At 37.8% G+C, this 21,218-nt stretch overlaps 1 protein-coding gene across 3 annotated transcripts in view; it reads left to right on the plus strand.

Moving 5' to 3' along the window:
* Positions 1-21,218, plus strand: part of LOC121166504 (arf-GAP with Rho-GAP domain, ANK repeat and PH domain-containing protein 2) — a 172,104-nt gene that overhangs the window by 106,610 nt on the left and 44,276 nt on the right. For all 3 annotated transcript variants that reach the window (XM_040995670.1, XM_040995669.1, XM_040995671.1), the window contains exons 19-22: positions 30-93; positions 9,991-10,154; positions 14,705-14,917; positions 18,261-18,366. In XM_040995670.1, the coding sequence (XP_040851604.1) occupies positions 30-93; positions 9,991-10,154; positions 14,705-14,917; positions 18,261-18,366 (547 nt within the window). The remainder of the gene's footprint in view (positions 1-29; positions 94-9,990; positions 10,155-14,704; positions 14,918-18,260; positions 18,367-21,218) is intronic.

The following is a 21,218-nucleotide window of genomic DNA, read 5'->3' on the forward strand; positions in this document are numbered from 1 at the left end:
TGCTTTCATTTTTTGTTGTCCTTCCCTAGCAATCAGCACAATGGTTCAAAATGGAGATAAATTGGATGTCTTACTCTTGGTGGAAAAAGGCCGGTATGTGCCTTTTTGCTCTTTTTATTTTAACAATTGTGGAGATTGGGCTATTTTCAGTGTCTGATCGGGAAAGAAACCATTACTGTCAAACCTGTTGGGAATCTACTGAATCATGTGTGTAAAATATATGTCAGAAAGAGTCCGCCAATGAAGTTTGTACTTTTTACGTTCTTGCATGAATTCCTCATTGTGCTCAGATTTTTAGTTTTCTGAGAACCCAGGTTCCTAGGGAACATACATATTTATGTATTTTTGAAGCAGTTTGTTAATTGTAAATGTATTTTCATTGGAGACATATGATACATATAAAATCCTGAATTGTGTATAAATATGGAAATTCTATCACTAGAATTCAGTTTTTCTCCATTTATTTAGTTTCTCAGTAACTGTTGTGAATGACCTACCCTGCATGGAGGATTGTTTTCAGGTGTTGAAGTTTAAAGCAGTGAATACATAGACAATGTTGCTATCCGCAGGAAGTATGAACACTAGTGAGAGAAACAACCTAAGAAGACACAAAATAGTTATGCAGTATTATGTCTATCAGTTTTAAATACCAAGAAGAAAAATATGCAGGGAAAACAGGTTGCGAATAGGATTCCATGCTAGCGAGGGCAATCTGAGAGGCTGTGATGAGAGAGCTGATTCAGGGAAGACACTTGTATGTGGATAGTGTTCCTGAAAACCTTACAAGATTGTTGGTCTGCAAGGCTGTGGCTTGGGAGGTCTGAAAAAAAAATCAGAGAATTGGAAGAAATAATTTAGCAATAAATATCTTCAGTCCAGATCATAAAGAAGCCTAAAGTTCAGTATGTGAGGAGATTTTAATTCTGTTCACAACGTGTGATGGGACGCTGCGCAAAGAGCTAGGACGTGGAGTGATTTTATCTGTTTTTAAAGGCATGGTGTGACTCCAGTTGTATAAGCTTTGGAGAAGTAAGGGAGAAAGTGAGGGTCTAGATAAGATGATGCTACAGAGACCAGGAGAAAGATGATTTCCCCAAGACTCTAGGGTTGATGAGCGATAGGCACGTTGTGGAAGTAGAGGTCGCCGAGTATGCTGATGGGTCAGATGAGTGTGAGGACCAAGGATAACCCTCAAGTTCAGAGTCTGAACAATATGTGATTGTGCTTTTCTTCCCCCCTCCCCCCACTAAGGGAAGATAACTAACAACAGGGATAACAGAGGCAAGATATTAATAGGTTTCAGGCAGTAGATCAAGAGTCGTGCTTTAGCAGTGGCAGCTAGGAGATGTCTGTTGAATGGCAAAATGGAGCTGGGGGGTACATAGAGAAGCATGGCATGAAGTAGTTACACCTGGAGACATAATTTTAGTTCATGGTGGTGATTTGGCTACAGCACTGGGTGGGTTTACCAAAATAAAGGGTAAGGATGGAAAAGAGATTTGAGGATATAGCAGCCCCGGGACTTCGGGTGTGTAAAGGTCTGTGAGATGAGGATAATTCTCAGGTGTCTGGGATCTGCCAAACACGGGGGGGACCCAGGTGGTGCTCCTGGTGCTTGGCTGTGGGCTGGCTTGCCTCTGACTTTGGGGTTTATCTGGGGAGTAAACTAGTGGATGGAGGCTCTTCCCGTCTCTCTTCATCTGCCTCTGTGTAAGCTGCCTTTTAAATAAAGAAGTCTTCACAAACAAAAACAAATGGAAAGAAAATATGAGTGTGATTAAGTAAAGAAACCTGAAAAGAAATAGCTTGAGTTTCTTGGAACAATTACTATTTCTTAAACAAATTGCCGTTTTTTTTCCTTAATTTCTCATTATTTGCTTAAGGCAAACCCCCCAATAACATTGATCCAAAATGTTTAGCCACTGTTATAGTGCAAAAATAATTTGCCAACCCTGTGTAAAAAATTTAGCAAAATCAGCCTTCCCTCTGGTAATTTTTCTTGCTCATGACAAGGTTAATGACTTTCAACAGTTAACTGAACCTGTCTTTCTTCCTCCTCCGTGGGAGGACACCAGCAGCCCCACACAGCTAGCATATTGCTGATTAGACATTTATGTCAGAGTGTGTTTTGTAACTTCCAGGCATGGCTAGGACTTGGCTTTTCGCTTACTTATTCCTGGGATGATGATGGTTAATGATACCTTTGATTTTGATTTTTAATACCAGGTGATATATTCACTCTGATGTGAAGAGTATTATTAATTATATGTTCAGAAATAGTCTTATGTGTAGATAGTACAGTAGAATTAAATCGAAACAAGAATACAATTTGACAGTCATTTGTCCAAGGCAGGAGGGCAGTGTTCAATAATACAGATTTGGCATCTGCGCTCACAGAGCTTGTATTTGTAAACAGATAAGCAGCTATCATTTTGATGTTGACTTCACTACATGTATCACTTTGAATTATTGTATCAGGTTATTATAGTTTAAGATTTATTTTCCTACCCTTTTAAATCTAAGTGGATTTGGCCAATGGGATGAAGGTTAATTGCAATGTAGCAGACATGTATCAAACCTAATCAGTTTGATGAGTTAATGTTTAATGTGTGCTGTATGGAGTACACTCCGTTATGAATGCAAGATATGGAAGCCAGAAGAATAAATGTTTTTGTTATTTTGTCATTACTAGTTTATGGGAGTTACATGATAAGATCCATTTGTAAAACCGTGGTCTCTGAATTAATTGAAAAATGGAACACTAAGAGAATTCCAAGATAATAGTCACAGATTCTTCATGTTTCCAGTGATAATTTAAAAATCTTTGTATATCTGTGCAAGTAACCAATCATTTGGAAGCATTTTTGATTTATTTATTTAAAAAGCTGAGTGACAGTGGGGGGAATATGTCTTCCATTAGTTGAGTGATCCCTAAAATGCTTACAACATCTGTGGCAGGCCTATGTGAAAGCCAGAAGCTAGGAACTCCAGCTAGGTCTCCTACGAAAGAGGCAGGGACACAAACACCTGGGCATCATCTTTCTTTTCATCCTTCATCTTAAGGACATTAGAAGGAAGCAGAATCAGATGTGGTGTTAGGTCTCTGACACTTACATCTGGCCTAGATTGAAGTACCAGATCCCAGCTTCAGCCTTGGCCACTCCCTAACTGCTGTGGTGTTTGGGGGATTGAATTTAAATGTGTACATCAATCATATAGTTACGTATTGTCATTAACAAGGATTAGGTAGTATACATAATTGTGTGTTCTGTAGTTTTAGACAATATTTTATACAATAAATTCTTTTATACACCACAATGACCACAAACACATGAGCAATATATTTCTCTATGGCATTTTAATGATTACAATGCCACTGTACCATGGGGAGTTTTGTTTGTTTGTTTGTTTGTTTGTTTTAGCTCTGGTATGAACTTGTGGTTCCATTGTTTAAGTTTTTGTTTAATGGAATTGGCAAGAACTAAGTGGCAAGGATTGTATTGTAAGAACAAGAGAATAGTGAAGAGTATTAAGCACTGCCAAGGACTGAGGATGCATGAATAGTATAAAGTCAATCTGATTATTTGGAGGCTAGTGGAAGTGATAGCAGATAGCGGACCGGTTTAAAACTTGTGAGGACAGTCTGTTAAGGTTAATGGAACTGGTGAAGTAAGACGATTAACTTAGGAAGGGAGGAGTTGTACAGTTTGTGAGTAATTTGAATTTGTGTAAGATTATGGTTTGTTGGAGAAGAGGGGTAAAAAAGGAGAAGCTGATGGTGCAAAACAGAGACCTTGAAAGGGACAGGATCCGTCAAATTTAATCTTGTAAAAAAGTGAGGTATCGACGGGTGCTGTGTGTTGGGATCTTCCTGGATCTGGTATGGGGTGTTGAATGGTGTAGCAGTCAGATGGTTTTCATATGCTTTGGGATGCAGGAGATAAGGATGACTGCTGAGTTTCTGGATGGATGGGGTAAGAAATGTCATCTACTTAAGTGGGAAATTCACTCTGCTTCCCCAGGACCCAAGAGTCACCAGTTAGTGTTACCTGTGATTGCTGAAGAGATGAAACACAATGTTAAAATGGAAAAAGGTCATTGCATTGTTCTTTTCTATCTCTTTTAATGTTAATCCCCATGGGAGATAATGACTATAAAGTAAAATTGATTGTGGTAGATTTGTCAATGACAGATGAAACTGTGGCCTTGGGAAATAAAACAGCTTCTGGTTACTCATTTTGATGGCAAAAATAGTGAAAATAATTGAAAGAGAAAAACTAACCAACCATAAGTTTTAACATTTGCTAGCAAGAGCTTGATACAGTATTGTAAATCATAACTGAATCAGGTGAATTTAATTTCACAGCTTTTTCCTTGTCCTTGTCAACCTTGCTAAACTGTATGTTTCATAAGATGCAAAACTATGTAAATGTTCCTTGAAAGAAAAGTTCGTAGCTAATCACTGCATGGAGCCCCTGTTTAGATAAATATTTCAGTATACATGTTTTTTTTTTTTTAATATTTATAGTGTGTCTTTAGACAGAAAAGTATTGCAATACTGTTTTACACACAGAGCATTTTTGCTCTGAATAACTCTAAACAGAAGGTGTTCCAGATGGTGTGTCCCTTTAATGTGTGTTTTTTTTGTGTTTTTAAAATTATTATTTTGGAAAATAAAGCTTTCTTGATTATAAGGGTTCCTGGCATGGTGTTTGATACTGTAATTGGGATTAGAGTCTGCTTCTTTTTAAGGCCTTGGTTTGGATTTCTTTATGTTAAAAAATTGTATTTTTGAATATCTGTTGTGAGCAGATACTCTGCACCAAGAGGTTAGAAGTCATTTTGCTGGACTGCGGATCTTATCTCCACTGTGACTGAAGTGTTCAGTAGACTACAATCTCTTTTTCTCCAAATTTGAAAACTGTTCTTGCACTTTGACCTTCATCTCCATTTGTCTGTTTCTAATAAATAGGCTGCTGTGCTCACTATTTCCTCATTCTAGAACTGCATGGCCATTTGCCAAGGACGTATATTGTGCCGTTCTTCCAAAGTTGCTGGTTACAATCAGCATAAGGAATAATGCAGCCGTATTATCAGACACAGAAAAGACTGCTAAGTTGTTTGTCATTTCCTTTTAGATTCCTTGGCTGACCTATGCAGTAAAGCATGATGCACTTCCAAGGCTGGCTGCATTTCAGTTTTAATTGCAAATTCTAGATATAAAGACGTAAACACTGGGGAAGAAACACTTTATCATTATATTTCACAATTATAGAACAGACTACTTTTCTCAATTTGAGAGATTAATACTCTTAAGATTCTTTGCTTTCTATCAACTTACTCCCTATGATTCTTCCTTTGTCCTCCTTGAATTGTGTTTTATGGGAGCTGATACATTAGCAATCCTCTGGAGGCTAAATTATCTTAAATTGGTTTCTAAATTGTGCATGTAATTGCAAATTAAACAGTAGCCAATTGCCCACAATATCAGCTTGACTGCTTTTGTAACTTTCTGATGATTTAATTCTTGGAGATGGTTTAATCTCAGTGTTGCCAAGGCGAAGGAAAGAGCCTTTTCTCTCATCACACTCACAAATGCTACATAAATAAAGGAACTCTTCAGGTATACGTTATGAGACAGTGTTAGTTTGAAGAGTATTAGAATAAAGGGAATGTATGGGTATTTAGCAAAAGTTGTATTGTACAGTTTATATTATTTATGTCAAACATTGTTTCATTTAACTCAAAATATAGCTTTGTACTGAGACATAAATTTAATGAAAAATAAATGTTATGTTGTGACTACATATGCAGAAAACTAGATCTCTTTATCTTGGGGTCAGAATAATTTTTTTTTCCAAAGGTTAGATGTATTTATCTGGATCTGAAATCTTAGAGAGAATTTCAGCATGAAAAACTATTGAGCTCAAAGATTTCTTGAAAGATGAAAATAGTGGGTTCAGGGAAATAAGATGAACTGGAAACAACTTTAGTCCAATTTTACTTAATTTTTAATTTCTTAAGAGGAATTGTAGGACAGTGTGTCTTGAAAAATTGATGGACATTTATATTATTATTTTTAATTGAGTTTAATTCATGACTTGTCAGACTCTGGAAAAAAATTTCAGGCTTTTTACAAAGTTAAAAGTATTTTAAGATAATACATTTTAATGAATTTTTTAAAAAACAATTTTGCAAAGTACAGATTAGGATTTCCTCTGTGGTCAGAAGAGCAACGTTACAGGTTTTGAGCAGGCTTGTAACAAGACTTCCCCGTGTGTTCCAGTGGCAGTACTCGTCTGATATTGATTCAAAACATTAGAGCTCTTCCTTTCTTGAGGAATCAGGCACCCTGAAGCTGCTGACAGATTTATAACATTTCCTGCCAGTTCCTGTTTTCCAGTTTCCAGCTAGAGTGGAGAGGTTATTTAGAGATAGTTAAAAGTTTCAGGCTTCTAACTTTGCATTGGCCCAGCCCAGGCTGTTCCTGCAATTTGGGAAATGAAATCGTGGATGGAAGGTCTTGATATCTTTAACTACCTTTCACATTGATTGGTAAATAAATCCTCAGACATTCAAGCAAAATATACAATGAACATTTCCAAGATTTTCTTGTAAAAATCCTGTTCCTTATATGTTTTATGGACCAAAAGAGCCTTTGAAGGCAGAATGGAAGCTGTGTGTGGTTTTTCTTTTTTGGGTGATCTTGGAAGATCTTTCCTTTCTGGTGACTTGGTTGCTCTTTCAAATTACATTAAAAGCAAATAAACATCTATAAAGAAGGAAATCAGATGTTCATGAGTTTCCTAGCTAGAGACATTTTAGCATATTTTCCAATACAGTGCATTTTTGTATTCTCTGCTCATTGTACTAAACACACATATATAGGATACGCCCCGAGTTACTTAACCTTCATCAGTTTCTTGAAACTTAAGCTTCTTTCTCATTTTACAGTGTGTGCATTGTTGTGTATGTGCACCTGTTGGTGAGAGTGTAACAGAAATAGTTTGGGGAAACAAATTATGTCTTTATTTCTCTGCTTTCAGGAATATTCAACACCATAGGGTTTTTTGGTTATTGTTGTTAAGAAAACAGTTCACATTTAAAACTTAATTATCAGGTAAAAAACTATATAAATAAATAAAAGTCATGGAAATGTTAAGTCTGTCAAACTTATGAGTTCATCAGGTTCTAATGTTGTTTATGAAGTGTAGTGGTTGATATTTATCAAGGAAAAGGTCCTGAGTTATATGATTTCATTTAGACACATATGCCCTGCACTAGAATTTTTCCAAGCTAAAGATGATGTAAGATAAATGAAAAGGCTAAACTTGTCAGGGGTATTACAACAAGTGTCAGAACTTTTCAGAAACAAAATTACAAGACCCACAGGTCAGGAATGCTGTTGTGTTGTGGAAATGTAAAAACAATAGATAAAGTTGTCAGAAAATGAAAGATGAGGATTACAGTGTCAGTGAAGCAAAAGTAGTTATAGCAAGGTCAGAAATAGGTTTGGTAAAATGCTTGTCACTGTATCTTTTTTGTTTTAATAATGTTTAGATTCTATGATGTGAACACATTTTTGTATTTCACCAAATTTACAGGAACACTGTAAGGAAACAAAAATAGAAAGTTATTGTTGTCATTTTTTATTAGTATTTGTTTTCCATTAGGGTCAGTGATGATCAGAAAGTTCAAAGGGAACACCTCTCTTTTCTCTGCCTTCCCTACATCCCAGGGCTCCTCTAGCCATTTTTTTTTCCCTTGTTGGATTAAATTCCTGGTAGCCCCCTCATAGCATGAAAACATTTGTCAAATAGTTTAACCCCAATGTAGTTATATGTGAAATTCATTGGTAATTATGTTACATATCTGGAATTCCAAATTCAAGTGGAATTTTATATTTGATGATAGGATTTCAAGGTGATTCTTTGTCTACAAATGCCAGGCCCTGTGTATTGGTGAGAGAGAATGAAATACTTCTCTTGCTTGATCCCTTCACTGACACTGTGCCAGTAACCTCTCATCTTGTTTGTCATGTCCTTATCTATCATGTATATTTCCCACACTACAACAGAAGTCCCCACCTCTAGGTCTTGCAATTTGATCATGTAAGGTTTGGAGAGCTAATGATCAGCACATTCACTTAGACACAACAGATTGTACAATTGAAGGCATGTAGCTATTAGAAGACTAAGAAAGAAAACTGGTGACACAATAAGTAGAGTGAGATAATTGGTAGGAGTATGTGGAATATAACTTTGAGGGAGAGTGGAATAGCCAGTCAAAAAGGTGAAGATGTTTATGACAAAAATGTAAAGATGTGTCACCTTGCCCTATCATGTCTTGAGTTTAGGGGAATGTAACGTACAAGTAGGAAAGATAAGTATAGACCATTTTATAAAGTCTTTTATTTTTTTAAAATATAGACAGAGAGAGAGATTCTGTTTGCTAGTTTACACCCCAAGTGCCACAACAGCCAGGGTTGGCCAGCCAAAACCAGTTTTCCATATACCCTAAATGATCACAACAGGCAAGATTGGCTATGCTTAGGATGGAATTCCCACATGGATGGCAAGGACCAAGAACTTGGGCTGTCTTTTGCTGCCTCTGCCTTCTAGGAAGCTAGAGAAGCAGAGGAGCTGGGACTAGAACCAGAGTTCCCATATGGCTTCCAGTGTGGCATACAGTTTGTTAACCTGTTCCACGACAATGTCAGCCAGTGTTGCAAAGAAGAAGAGGAGGGTAAATATAATGGACTAGTCAACAGAAATTTGTGGTTGACTTCGTGTGGCAGTGACTTGGAGAGACCAGTCAATAGTCAATTGGTATTAGATATCTGGTCATGTAAGTTGAGAAATTGAGTGCCCGGAGCAGTTTGGTATGGAGGGAAAGAAAGGTTTGAGATACTTGCTAGACAGGAAGGTGATAATGTCCCAAAAACCAAATGTGCCTTAGTATTTGAGTGTATTATCTAGTTAATAATGCTCTGTTTATCGAGTATAATGCTGGGCACCTTGATTATCTAAACAAAACTCAGACACAGATAAGGTCGATAGTTTATGTTCCATCACAAAGTAGGTAAAATAGGAAGCTAAACTTTGAGTTTGGAAATGTTAGTTACAGTCCCCCATCTACTGCTCTCTGCTCCAGTTTTGCAGCAGGATTGGTTTTGTCAGAAAAAGCTGTTGCCTGGAGACATGGATTTGTATGTGAGCCGTTAACATGAGGGGAATGAAACCACTGGCCTGAATGTCATGTCTCTGGAGAGCCTGGACTTGTCTGTTAGCACTGAGATTACACCTTGTTGCTCAGAAAGAATTTGGGAAAGAAAATGAGTGACCATAATGTTAGGAGGAAAGTTTTGAAAGAGTGTTATAATAAAAGTAAAATTAGATGGTAGTACATTACTTTCTATAGAAGTCACTAGCAGTCCAAAAATCTTGAAACATATTGAAGTTCTTTCTGCATTTTATGTCGGAAAGCTTAAAAGGTAAGTTTCTTTTGGTCCAAAGTTTTTGGAATTCATGTGTAGACTTTTTCGTAATTCACAATTTCCACAAACTTCATGAACATCGATTAGAATCATGGAGTTCATTTTTTTTTTTTTTACAAGCAGAATAATCTTATCCTCTGATCTCCTTTTCAGTAGGCTCTTCTGTGTGCTTTTGTGCAGCTGTTAGTGTTTGCTAGAGAGCAGTATAGATCCTTGAAACGAGAGTTATTTAGAAGAAGAAAGGCATTGGAGGATGGTAAGGGCAGAGACTGTCATTTCAGAAAACTTCCTTTATTCTCTAGAGAGAGGTGACTGTCCCAGCAAAAGAGAAAGTGAGTGGAAGCCAGAGATGATGAGGAATAAAAAGCAGGGTTATTCTTACACCGGGTGAGACAGGGTTGTGTATTTTTGGCTATAGAGGTAATCTGTCTTGAAGTAAAAGTCTAAAATAAAATTGCAGAATTATGACTTGAAATGCTTTTTTAACTTTCCAGTACATTATACATCCATGGGCACACCAAGTTGGATTTCACAGTCTGGCATACAGCAATTGAAAAAGCAGCAGGTACAGATGGTAATGCATTACAAGATCAGCAGCTCAGCAAAAATGACGTACCCATTATCGTGAACAGCTGCATAGCATTTGTTACACAGTATGGTATGTATCACAGAGTTTTTATTCACCGCCTACTATTCACATTGTCATTCCTACCGTTTTTCCAGTGGTACCTCTGTTGGACTAAGTTAAGCCCTTTTCATTTGTAAGTGCACCAGTGGAGAATAAAAGGCATGTCTCTGCTCAGCTGACTGCCATTCGCTCTCTCAATAAAAGTCAGCTAGAATGCATAATACACTTCTCTCATTCCTTTCTTTTTATGAGTGAAGGATTGTTAAATAACAGATTGAACAAATCTACATTGTAAAATGTATAAAAAATACTGAGGACTGTGATTTTTCTGATATTACAAGCATAGCATAAAGAGTAACTCAGCTCCGCTTAGCACATGTATAGAATTGGAACAACATATAAAAGATTTTGATTTCTGTTGCGTTGCTCTCAAATTGTGTGTGCATTTTTCATCCAACATTGTATTTAATTGAATGTTCCTATTAAGGAGCATGAGAATTGGTTTGAATAATTTTGGCTATTTGCAACACAGAGAGTTTGCCGATAAAAAAGTTTATCTGTATCTACATGCTCTAGCTTCATTTTAACTTCATGTGTTATGATGGTATTTTAGATTCACCTGAAATATAACTTTTTCTCATCTTTATTTTCCTTCCTGGTTGTGTATATACGTCATACTCTTAAGGGTTAAAAAATTTGCCATTTTTCTAATATACAAATATTTCTGCCTTAAGATTTTCTTTTTTATTTATTTGTTCGTTGATTGATTGATTGATTCACTCATTCATTTATTTATATTTTGAGAGGCAGAGAGACAGTGATGTAAAGAGAACTTCTATCCCCTGGCACACTCTCCAGATTCCTGCACTTGCCCTGGCCTTACAGTCCACCCCAGGATCCAGGAACTTAATGCAGGTTCCCGACTTGGGTCACTGCCATCATGGTGTCACCAGGGATATTCACTGGCAGGAAGCCAGGGTTAGGACATGGCAACAACAGTCTCACTCAGGTGCTTTGATGCAGGATATTGCAATTTTAGTGTCTTATTTGTTGGACCAATGATCAACTCCAGATTTCAATCTGTAACTTATTTAGATCAGAGCTGCAGAAAAGAATAAAATGCTTGATACTATATTTTCAAATAGGATTTCTTTTTGCTCTCCTGATATTGGAAATATCTTTGCATGTTTTCAATAGAAAAAAAGGTATAATAGTAAGACCATTACAGACGAGAACTCTGTTATTTCTTCCTTGTTTTCTTTATTGAGTGCCTGCTGCCTGTCAGCCACTGGTCCAAATAATGAAAACAAAGAAGATACAGTAAAAAAGTTGAAAACAAAGCTAAGGACTGTGTTCTGCTGTGGGACACTGGCAATGCCCATAATAAATCAATGCTACAAAAAATAAATTTTGGCAGTTAAATTTATAGAATATATTAATCTTTTCTCCAAGGAGAGTATTTTAATTATTTGATATGTAATCCAAATACAGTTATTTGTTAAGGTATAAGTTCACTGTGTTTGTATCATATCTATTGAAAATATGTGCATTCTCACGTGGATGACCCTTCATGGATGAAGTTCTTTCCTATGATGAAATATGTGTATGTTTTCAGGTATAATAATCTTTATTTGAGAATAATAAACGAGGTTATTTCACATATTGCTATCGTTCAGTATTAGTATGGTTGCATTTTGCAGGCATAAATGAATTGCACGTATAACCTCATGAGGAATTTTCACATCATGTTAGTTTCATAATGGCGTAGGATCTTTCTTCAGCTGGCAAATGATTAAAATAACTTGACTAACTCTAGTGTAACAAATTTAATGCTTCTCTAGGGAAATCAGAAGTTTCTTTATGTTGTTTATTTGAATTTAAAACCATTAAGCACTAGATTGTTTTCAGCTAAATTTCATACATTATAGCTACTTTATAACTCTAACACAAGGTGCATTAACTTGTGTATTAAAGGTATAAAGCTGCTGAAGCTTTTTTTTTGTTTAAATGAGCAAAGTGTAGGGGAACCTCATTGTTAGCAGCAAGTAGAAAAATTTGACATGAATTAGAAAATGTTTGGTAATCATAGGATGCCAGTTGGTTGGCTCAGAACCTTTGTAGAAGAAGTTGCTGCAAACTTACTGATATCTGGGCGAAAACAGCAGATTTTCAGTGCTCATCATGTCAGGGTTTGAACTTGACTAAGTTCACAATATGAGTTTGGGTATATTTATTATTTATTCTTGTGGAATGCATTTTAATTTTTATAAACAGAAATGGGTTCACATGTTCATTTAGTTCACTAAATCTATTTGTGTGCCAGCTATTAGAAGTTCATTCAGGTAGGAACCTCTTGCCTTAGACTGCAGTTGCAGTTGTTTCTTTTGTTGTTGTGTTGTCTGTGTAGAATTGTGTGTTAGGAAGTTAGTTGTTGAATAGTTGCTGAGTTCTCCTAGGTACTGTAGCTACTGGATATATACAGAAAGCATATAACTCTTCCCATGCAGCAGTTTACACAGTATGGATCACAGAGAAACCAGTGAACAAGTGCATCTAAGTACAGAATTCTGTGTTGTAGGGTTGCCACAGTCATCAGTGGGGTAGGGGTATATTTCATCCAGAGTGAGTATGGTAGTAGAGGGTTTCATAATGATTGGTGTCATGAGCCCTAAGGGGAGGGAGCTGGTTAAGAAGCGGACAGGAATACCAAGAGGAGAACTGAGACTTTTTTCTGATAATCAGTTCCATGACAGAAGTTAATGTGCCAGAGAAAGGGTGTAAACAGAAGTCAGGAAATGAGGTCCATTCACTGAGCATTTTAAATACAGTAACAAAACATCCTCAGCCTTTGCCTATAGGCAATGGGAGGACAGCATATATTTTTGTGAGGTTGTTGGTGACGCCAACAAATGAGTCCTTTACATCCTGCAGCTGCCGTTTTTAAGAGAGACTCGAAAGCTGTTGAAGGAAAGTGGGTGGGAGTCAGGGAAAGGTAAGGAGGAGTCAAGGTCACAAAAATTACAGCATATGGCACACAAGGGAAGAAAGTTTTCAAAGTGAGATGGTGTTAAGTCTACATGACTTAGAAAGTTCCTAAAGTTGGAACTCTGCAAAGGGGGTTTGGGAAAATGTACCACCATAGGTTGAGGTAAAAGAACAAGAACTTTAAGGACTGGAGGGTGAAGGCAGTGATGAGGCAAAACAATCGATTCCTTAATGTAATCACTGCCTGTGTGTTGTGTGTAGGTGTGACAGTACATATGCGTGTATGAAACCTTAGAAATTAAATTCTCAGTGAAAATTATTTTAAAATGTGTATGTAATAATCGAAATGATGAAGTTGAATGGCTACACCCAGAGACTGTTACAGGCTGTGGGAGAAGAGAAGAAGTAAACATGGATTCCTGAAATCTCCAGTAAATTATAAATGGCAGAACACAGAGGAGATGAAAATGAAATCCTGATTTTATGAAAACAACGAGATGTAAAGAGCTTTAACAGATTCATTTAGAGTGTCAGAAGCTGCAGGGGGTTCTCATTAGATAAAAGCTGAAAATCATGGGAAAAGATGTCTTCGATATTCTTGATGAAAGTGGTCTCAGCATGGGGTCTGTGCACAGAAATAAGATTGTGTGTTTAAAGAACAGCAAACATGAGACTGTAGAACTCAAAACTTCATTTTAAAGGAAACAAAATAGAAACCTGAGTGGCTTGGGAAAGACTGGTAGGGATTTTTATTTTGTGTTCTCATGATCTTCAACAACCTAATCTCTTCTGCTCTCACCCTGTCTGCGGAGTATTTAATGAATCAGTAAAGATGAAAAAGAGGTGAGCTATCTCCTCACTGAGAGGAAATAAATATAGGAAAAGACAAAAATGAATAGACAGAGGTGTGGTCAGGAGATTGCGAAATTGAAGCCTCAGTTTGGTCAGTGAGACAATTAAGTGTGTAGTTTGGAATAATTTTTAAAAATATGTTTTTAAAATATTTATTACTTTATTTATTTATCTGTCTGTTTATTTATGTATTTATATTGGAAAGTCACATATAGAGAGGAGGAGAGACAGAGAATAAGATCTTCCATCCGCTGATTCACTCCCCAGTCAGTTGCTATGGCTAGAGCTGAGCTAATTCAAGACCAGGAACCTTGAGCTTCTTCCAGGTCTCCCACGTAGTTGCAGGGTTCTGAGACTTTGGGCTGTACTCGACTACTTTCCCAGGCCACAAGTAGAGAACTGGATGGGGCTGCAGGGGTTAGAACTGGTGCCCATGTGTGATCCCAGCATGTGCAAGATGAGGACTTTAGCCACTAGGCTATCACTCTGGGCCCCAAAGAAAAATTTTAAAAGATACTATGGAGAACTGAAGGAAGGGATGCGTGAGGGTTTGTTGAAAGCTGAGGATGGAGCAGTGTATCTGTTTGACATTCTCAAGATTGACATCATAGACAAGAAGCACCATGTGCTCCATGCTTGCTTATATCATTGGTAGCCTGATGGTTTTTTTTCATAATTTTCTTCATCAGATTTCATAATGCATCTCCTATTTAAATGTTTCCGTGTACCTCTTTTTAACAAAGGCTTGGGATGCAAGTACATCTATCAAAAGAATGGTGATCCTTCGCACATTAGCGAACTCCTGGAAAGTTTCAAAAAGGATGCAAGAAGCGTTAAGTTGAGGGCTGGAAAGCATCGGCTTGAAGACGTGACGGGTGTGTTGAAGCGCTTCCTCTGTGACGTTGATGATGCGCTGCTGGCCAAGGAGCTCTACCCTTACTGGATCTCTGCTTTAGGTGAGGCACAAAACAGGCAGCAGGATGAATGCCTGAGTTACAGTGGAACGCCTGCGGCAGGTGTCAGCAGCTACCTGAGAAGAAATGCGGTGATACTCCGTAGGGCGTGCGTTCTAGGCCTGGTTTTATGTTACTTTTAGGTGGATTTCTTAGTGCTTATGTTGCTTTTACCTTGAAATATTGCATTCAAGTCCCCATATACCGTCTTCTGTTGAAAATAAAACAAGGTGTTTAAATCAATGTTCACTTTATAAAATTTCTACATGCTGCTCCTTTGTCTTTTCTTTGTTTTTATTCTATTAATTTAATTTTATTTTATTATTTTTATTGTATTTATTTTATTTGTTGTACTTCATTCTTATTTCTTTCCTTTCCATCTTATGACACCAAGAATGTAATGAGACATTTTTAAGAGATTACCCAGAAGAATAGTATGTTAACAACTGGTGTCTTAGTGATTTCAATAATATATCACTTTGTATCTGTAATCTGTCTACAGCAATGCCTCTTATTAAAACATAAGATTTTAAAAAGAAATATTATACTTCTTTTAATCGCATATTTCCAATTTTTCTCTCTGCTTAATGTCAATTATTTTTATTAATAAGACACCAAGAATTTCTCATCTATGTTTCCAAAATAATAGTTTTGTATCTTCAGTATTTAACAGTTTTCCTTGAATTAAACTGTAGTTCGTAATCTGTTGGTATCTTATGCGTTAACCTGTTTCAAGAAATGAGATTCTTACTGAAGACATTGATTTATTCTATATAAAATAAATAAATTTGAAGTGATTCCTTGTCAGTATCGCCACAAATCATACATAGTGTGACAATTATCCCAAGTGACCCATATCAGTGTCAGCAAGTAGATTATGTAAAGCTCTTCATCTACAAAATCCATTCATCTCTTGTTTGCTCCCTCGTATGTCTCAAACCAGTGGAGTTAACTATAATCACAGTTAATTGTTTAGTTTTCTGGGAGTTAAAATATGAAAATACATAAATGCATTTCTTTAAACCCAGTTTTCTTGTAGTTTTCATTTTTGTTTGAAGATTTTATTGTATTTTCCATGAAGTTATTTGTAGTATTTCTATTTTTGAAAAGCTGATAATGGCTCTTTACTGCAAAATCTATTATAACAACTATGTGACAAATATGTTTTTGTTAAAGTTGTAAAATGTAGAGACAAAGAAGTCTTGACTCGGGTCAGTCCGCCAGGAGGAGGCAGTCTGTACGCGGAGAGCCCGTGGCAGAAGGGTATCTGTTCACCTTTCACCCGGATGTGAATTCTTTGAGAGTTTATGTAGAGAACACTTTGAATATTGGCATCAAATGGTCTTTAAGCCCTTTGCATTGACAGCTGAAATAGCTCGGTCAGTTTTCAGAAGAGGTTCATGAAGGATCCGCCAAGCATGAACCACAGCTCTCTGACTGACCCCAGAGGAGGTGTCCGTCCTTGGAGTGGCCTCAGAGGAGACCTCTTTACCATCCTGGCGCTGTGGCTGAGGGTGCCTTGCTGGGCAATCCGCTCTTCATATGATGCACATATTCCCTCTGAGATAGATGAGCTGATTCAGTGGCTAGTCAGTTTTCTGATTATATTTTCTGTTGCTTTACTTTTTCCCCCCAAGCTTGTCTTCATTTTAAAATTCCAGTTCATTAGGAGGTATGTGAATGTATCCTATCGTAATGTGGTGTCTTATTCCAGGAGCTGTAGTAGTATTAATTTTATTAAATATAACCTGTTATCCCTATAGTTAGAACCTGGATAATGCAGGGGTAAATATTTGGATTGTACAGGGAATGGCTCATCTCCGGTAGTATCTTAACTGTCACGCGAGTCTTTCCGTTTCTTGCTCTGTTAGGTCACAAAAGTCTATATGACCCTGTTTCCTTGTACAGATCTCATGTGCAGACTAAATTGACACAAAAGAGATATCACTTGCAGTTTTGAATAGGAGTGTTCTTGAAAAATATGGCGCAGTGTTTCTCATATCCCCAGGGATTCTGATGCCCTCGGCAGGTGACTGTGCACTGTTACAGAATCATTAATGTGCTACTGCCTCTCTGCAAAGAACAGACACAGCTAAGTGGAAAATGAAAAAGCCATCTTTTGAAAGATGCTTAGGATTGAGAAGGAATATATAAGTGCAATACCCTTGAGTAGCAAAGTAGGTATAAGATATTTAATTGGGGGTCGAGGGAGGCATTGGAAGGGGCCCAGTACGGTAGCTCAACAGGTTAATCCTCAAGCTTGTAGCACCTGACATCCCAAATAGGCACCAGATTATGTTTCTCTGCTTCCTGTCTAGCTCCCTGCCAGTGGCCTGGGAAAGCAGCAGAGGATGGCTTAAGTCCTTGGGCTCCTGCCCTTTTGGGAGACGCAGGAGAAACTCCTAGCTTCTGGCTTTAGATCAGCTTAGTTCCAGCTGCTGTCCTGTGTCTCTCCTTCTTTTTGTAACTCTAACTTTCAAATAACAAATAAACAAATATTTTTAAAAAGAAAATTTTTTAAAAATAGTCTTTTATTTCCTGTGTTAGCTAGGTAAGAACAAACCATTAGTGTACATCTTGTATCTAGATCAGGAGTGGGAAACCTGTTTGTGCGGTTGCATTGGCAAGGCCAAATCAGGTGACTGGACGATCCCCGTTTGTGGACGCTAGACCACTGAGGTGCCTTTCTATGAATTCTAAAACCATTTAACATCTTAGAGTTGGCTAATTTGAAGGTAATGTCCTGTCAGTTTCTGCTCAAGACAAAGGCAATCCATCCGTCTATATTTGGACCGTAGTATTCAGGCTAGCGTATGACCTTATCCATTATCCGCTCATCCTTTCCAATGGCTTGTAGGTACCAGTGCTGGCAAAGGATGATGCATTTACATCAGAGGGATAATGCACAGCTTGCACCTCTGGGAAGTGTTGTAGCTTTGGTGAGATTGTTATGATTTCCTAGGGAAAAAAGATCAGACTTGTCGTTTGCACATGTGCATAAAGAAACCTTCCCACAGCTACACGCAATGCTTTTGGTTTAACTCTCCACTTTGTACTGCAGTTTAAGAAATTAGTTGAATGTATTCCTGTTAGAAGTTGCTATTCTGTAAAGTATAAGATGAAAAAATAAAACCATGCTAGTCTCACATTTTGAGTGTTTTTCTCTTTTTTTAAATCACAAGGGATTGTAAGAGCTAAAGCAGATAGCTTTGGCATTTGCACATGAATACATGCATGTGGTTGCTCTAGAAGCTTGAACATTTGTACCATTTGTTAAAACATATGAATGATTTCTGCTTTAAAATTGATAATTATTTAGCCTTAAGGATTTTTTTTTCCTTACCAGATGCACAGGATGACAAGGAAAGAATAAAGAAGTATGGGGCGTTTATACGCACTCTCCCAGGGGTCAACCGAGCAACGTTGGCAGCTCTCATTGAACACCTTTACAGGTCCGTGCACGCATGGGTTTTCTAGACGTTTCAAACCTGGCTCCCATTATGTCATTGTTTTTATTTTGAGTACTGTGGCTAGACTCTCCCTCTTCATGACTCCATTTATTGCCGTATTGTATGAAATATCACATTGTTCTTTCTGTATTTAATATCATCGAGTTATTTCTACACTGGAACAGGTTTTTAAAGATTTATTTTTTATTTTTATTGGAAAATCAGATATGTACAGAGGAGGAAAGACAGAGAGGAAGATCTTCCTCCTGCTGATTCACTCCCCAAGTGATTGCAGTGAATGGAACTGAGCCGATCAGGAGCCAGGAACCTCCTCTGGGTCTCCCACACAGGTGCAGAGACCCAGGGCTTTGGACTGTCCTCGACTGCTTTCCCAGGCCACAAGCAGGGAGCTGGAGGGCTGCCAGGACAATGACTGGCACCCATATGGGATCCTGTCACATACAAGGCAAAGACTTTAGCTGCAAGGCTACTGCACTGGGCCCTGAAACATTTGTTAAATGTTTGGTGGTGATATATGTAACTTCTTCAAATGCAAATAGCACTAACTATCATCTTAGAGTTCAGTTGGAGTGGTTATGACGCTGCCTTGGGATGCCCATATGCCACATCTGAGTGCCATATGCGAGTACCTGCTCCTACTTCCAGTACAGCTTTGTGCTGATGTGATCCTGGAAGTGAATAGAAGATGGCTCACATGCTTGGTTCCCTGGCACCCATAAATGATAATAAATGGACGTTTGTGCTCCTGGTTTCAGCATAGCCCAAGTCTTGCTGTTGCTGTCATTTAAGAAGTGAACTAGCAAATAGAGGGTTTCTCTCTGACTGCCTATCTCTGTCTATAGCAAATACATGAAAACTCATTTGAGTGAGAAATAGTAGAAGGGAAAACAAATAAAATTATTTCTGCTTAATAGAGTCCCAGACTGTGGCTGAAGGGAACTTGCATCCTTTGGTTCACTCACAGACAATGGCCACAGTCAGAATTGGGACCGACGGGAGTCAGGAGCTTGGGACTCTTTCCAGGTCTTCCAGATCACTTGCTGCCTTCTCAGGAGCACTCACAGAATGCTAGATCAGAGCAGAGTCGCTGCGCTTCCAGTTGCCACTCCAGTAGGGCATATGCCATTGCAAGTGGTCATGGTTTGCTCTGCTATGGTTTCAGGAATGATTTTCTTGTAGCATACACATTGAGTCTACCTTATCGAGTCTTGTCTGTGTCTCAGTGATATACCGGGACAGATTTTGATGTAAACACTTTTAGCATGTTCATGAAATTATATTGGAAAGAATCCACAGTTCCCTGAATGCTGAGGGACCTGGGTTCTATAGCAGGAATCAGAGCATAGCAATTTCACATAGAAAGATACTTACAGACTGTTATTTATTATTATTATTATTCATTGACATCTTACCTGAATCCTGATATTTTGGAATTATAGTGTCAATGAGATAAGGAAAGTCAGAATGATTTTCTGTGTCAGGGAGTAAGTCATCCCACTTTTGAAAGAATTGAAGAGTGTAATCTGACTTGAGAAACAAGAGGTGAAAGGTGAAGATATGTGGAAATAGCCTTATAAGCCTAAAACCGATCTTTTGTTCTAATCTCATCAATTATTTTTAAATGACAAAAGTATAAATTTTTCTTAAAAAATTGTCATATGGATAGAATATGTCTGTGTGGAATATTCTAATATTCATATTTCCTTGAATAAAATACAATAAAAGCTAAATTGTCACCACGCAATTGCTAGGATCCAATGTGGGCACTGTACTTTTCCCAGCTGTTCCGCATCCCATCCAGATTCTTGCTTGTAGCCTGGGAAAGCAGTGGAGAATGGCCCAAGGCCTTGGGACCATACATCCATCTGGGAGGCTTGGGAAAAGCTTTTGAATAGGCTCAGCTCCAGCCATTGTGACCATTTGAGAAGTGAATCAGACGATGGAGTATCTTTCTCCTGGTCTCTCCTTCTCTCGATAAATCTGATCTGCCTTTCCAATAAAAATAAATAAATAAATAAAACCCTGAAATCCACTATATATTGTTTGGAGACTAGATTTAAAAGTCTTACATAGTTTCCTTTTTTTCCTCTAATTTCTAATAACGTATTCTTGGGCATGCAAACACCATTATTATAAAATGGATGCTTTTGTTGTACCACACAAATGCGGCCTGTGTTGTGTACTTGTATTTCCATGCTTATGAGATGTGGGTAAAAGCTTGAATGCAGAAAATTTTAAGCTGTGGCAGGGTACTGTAAGGGAATGAATGATGCATTGAAGTTCAGGGAATGCTTTGATGCTTCAGATTTGGAGAGATGGACTGGGTATGAAAGCAAGATAAAAACAAGAAATGAACTAAAATGTTTTTCTGGGATGTGCGAATATTAGATGATGAGACAGAATTAGCTAGCAGTACATTATAAAAGAAAAGCTTTGTAGACCATGCAAAGCATTTAGATCTCATTCATGTCTAAGGGTAGGGAACTTTTTTTTTCTGCCAATGATGCCTTGATATTTATTACAATTACTCATGTTAGAGAGATTTATTAGCTGAAAAAGTAGCCTGACCAGATTTATTGAAATTTGAGTCCTACCTGGGGTTGCCTGGGAAGGGTCGGACCAAGTGGTTCTGTGTCCTTTCCTGGCCTGGAGGCTGAGTGTTACCCACCCTGATGCATGGAAACAAGAGGATGATCACAGCAGCTTCTGTGATAGCCTCTGTGATCGGACTCCTTGAGAAGAGACAGAGAAACTAATTAGAAAACAAGTTAGTGGAATTTCTGATGGCAGGGTATAAGTATGAAAGGACTGAGCAGGCTAATTATGGCATACCT

The sequence above is a fragment of the Ochotona curzoniae genome, unplaced genomic scaffold (assembly GCF_017591425.1).
Source record: "Ochotona curzoniae isolate NIBS_2020 unplaced genomic scaffold, NIBS_Ocur_1.0 patch153, whole genome shotgun sequence".
Classification (NCBI taxonomy): domain Eukaryota; kingdom Metazoa; phylum Chordata; class Mammalia; order Lagomorpha; family Ochotonidae; genus Ochotona; species Ochotona curzoniae.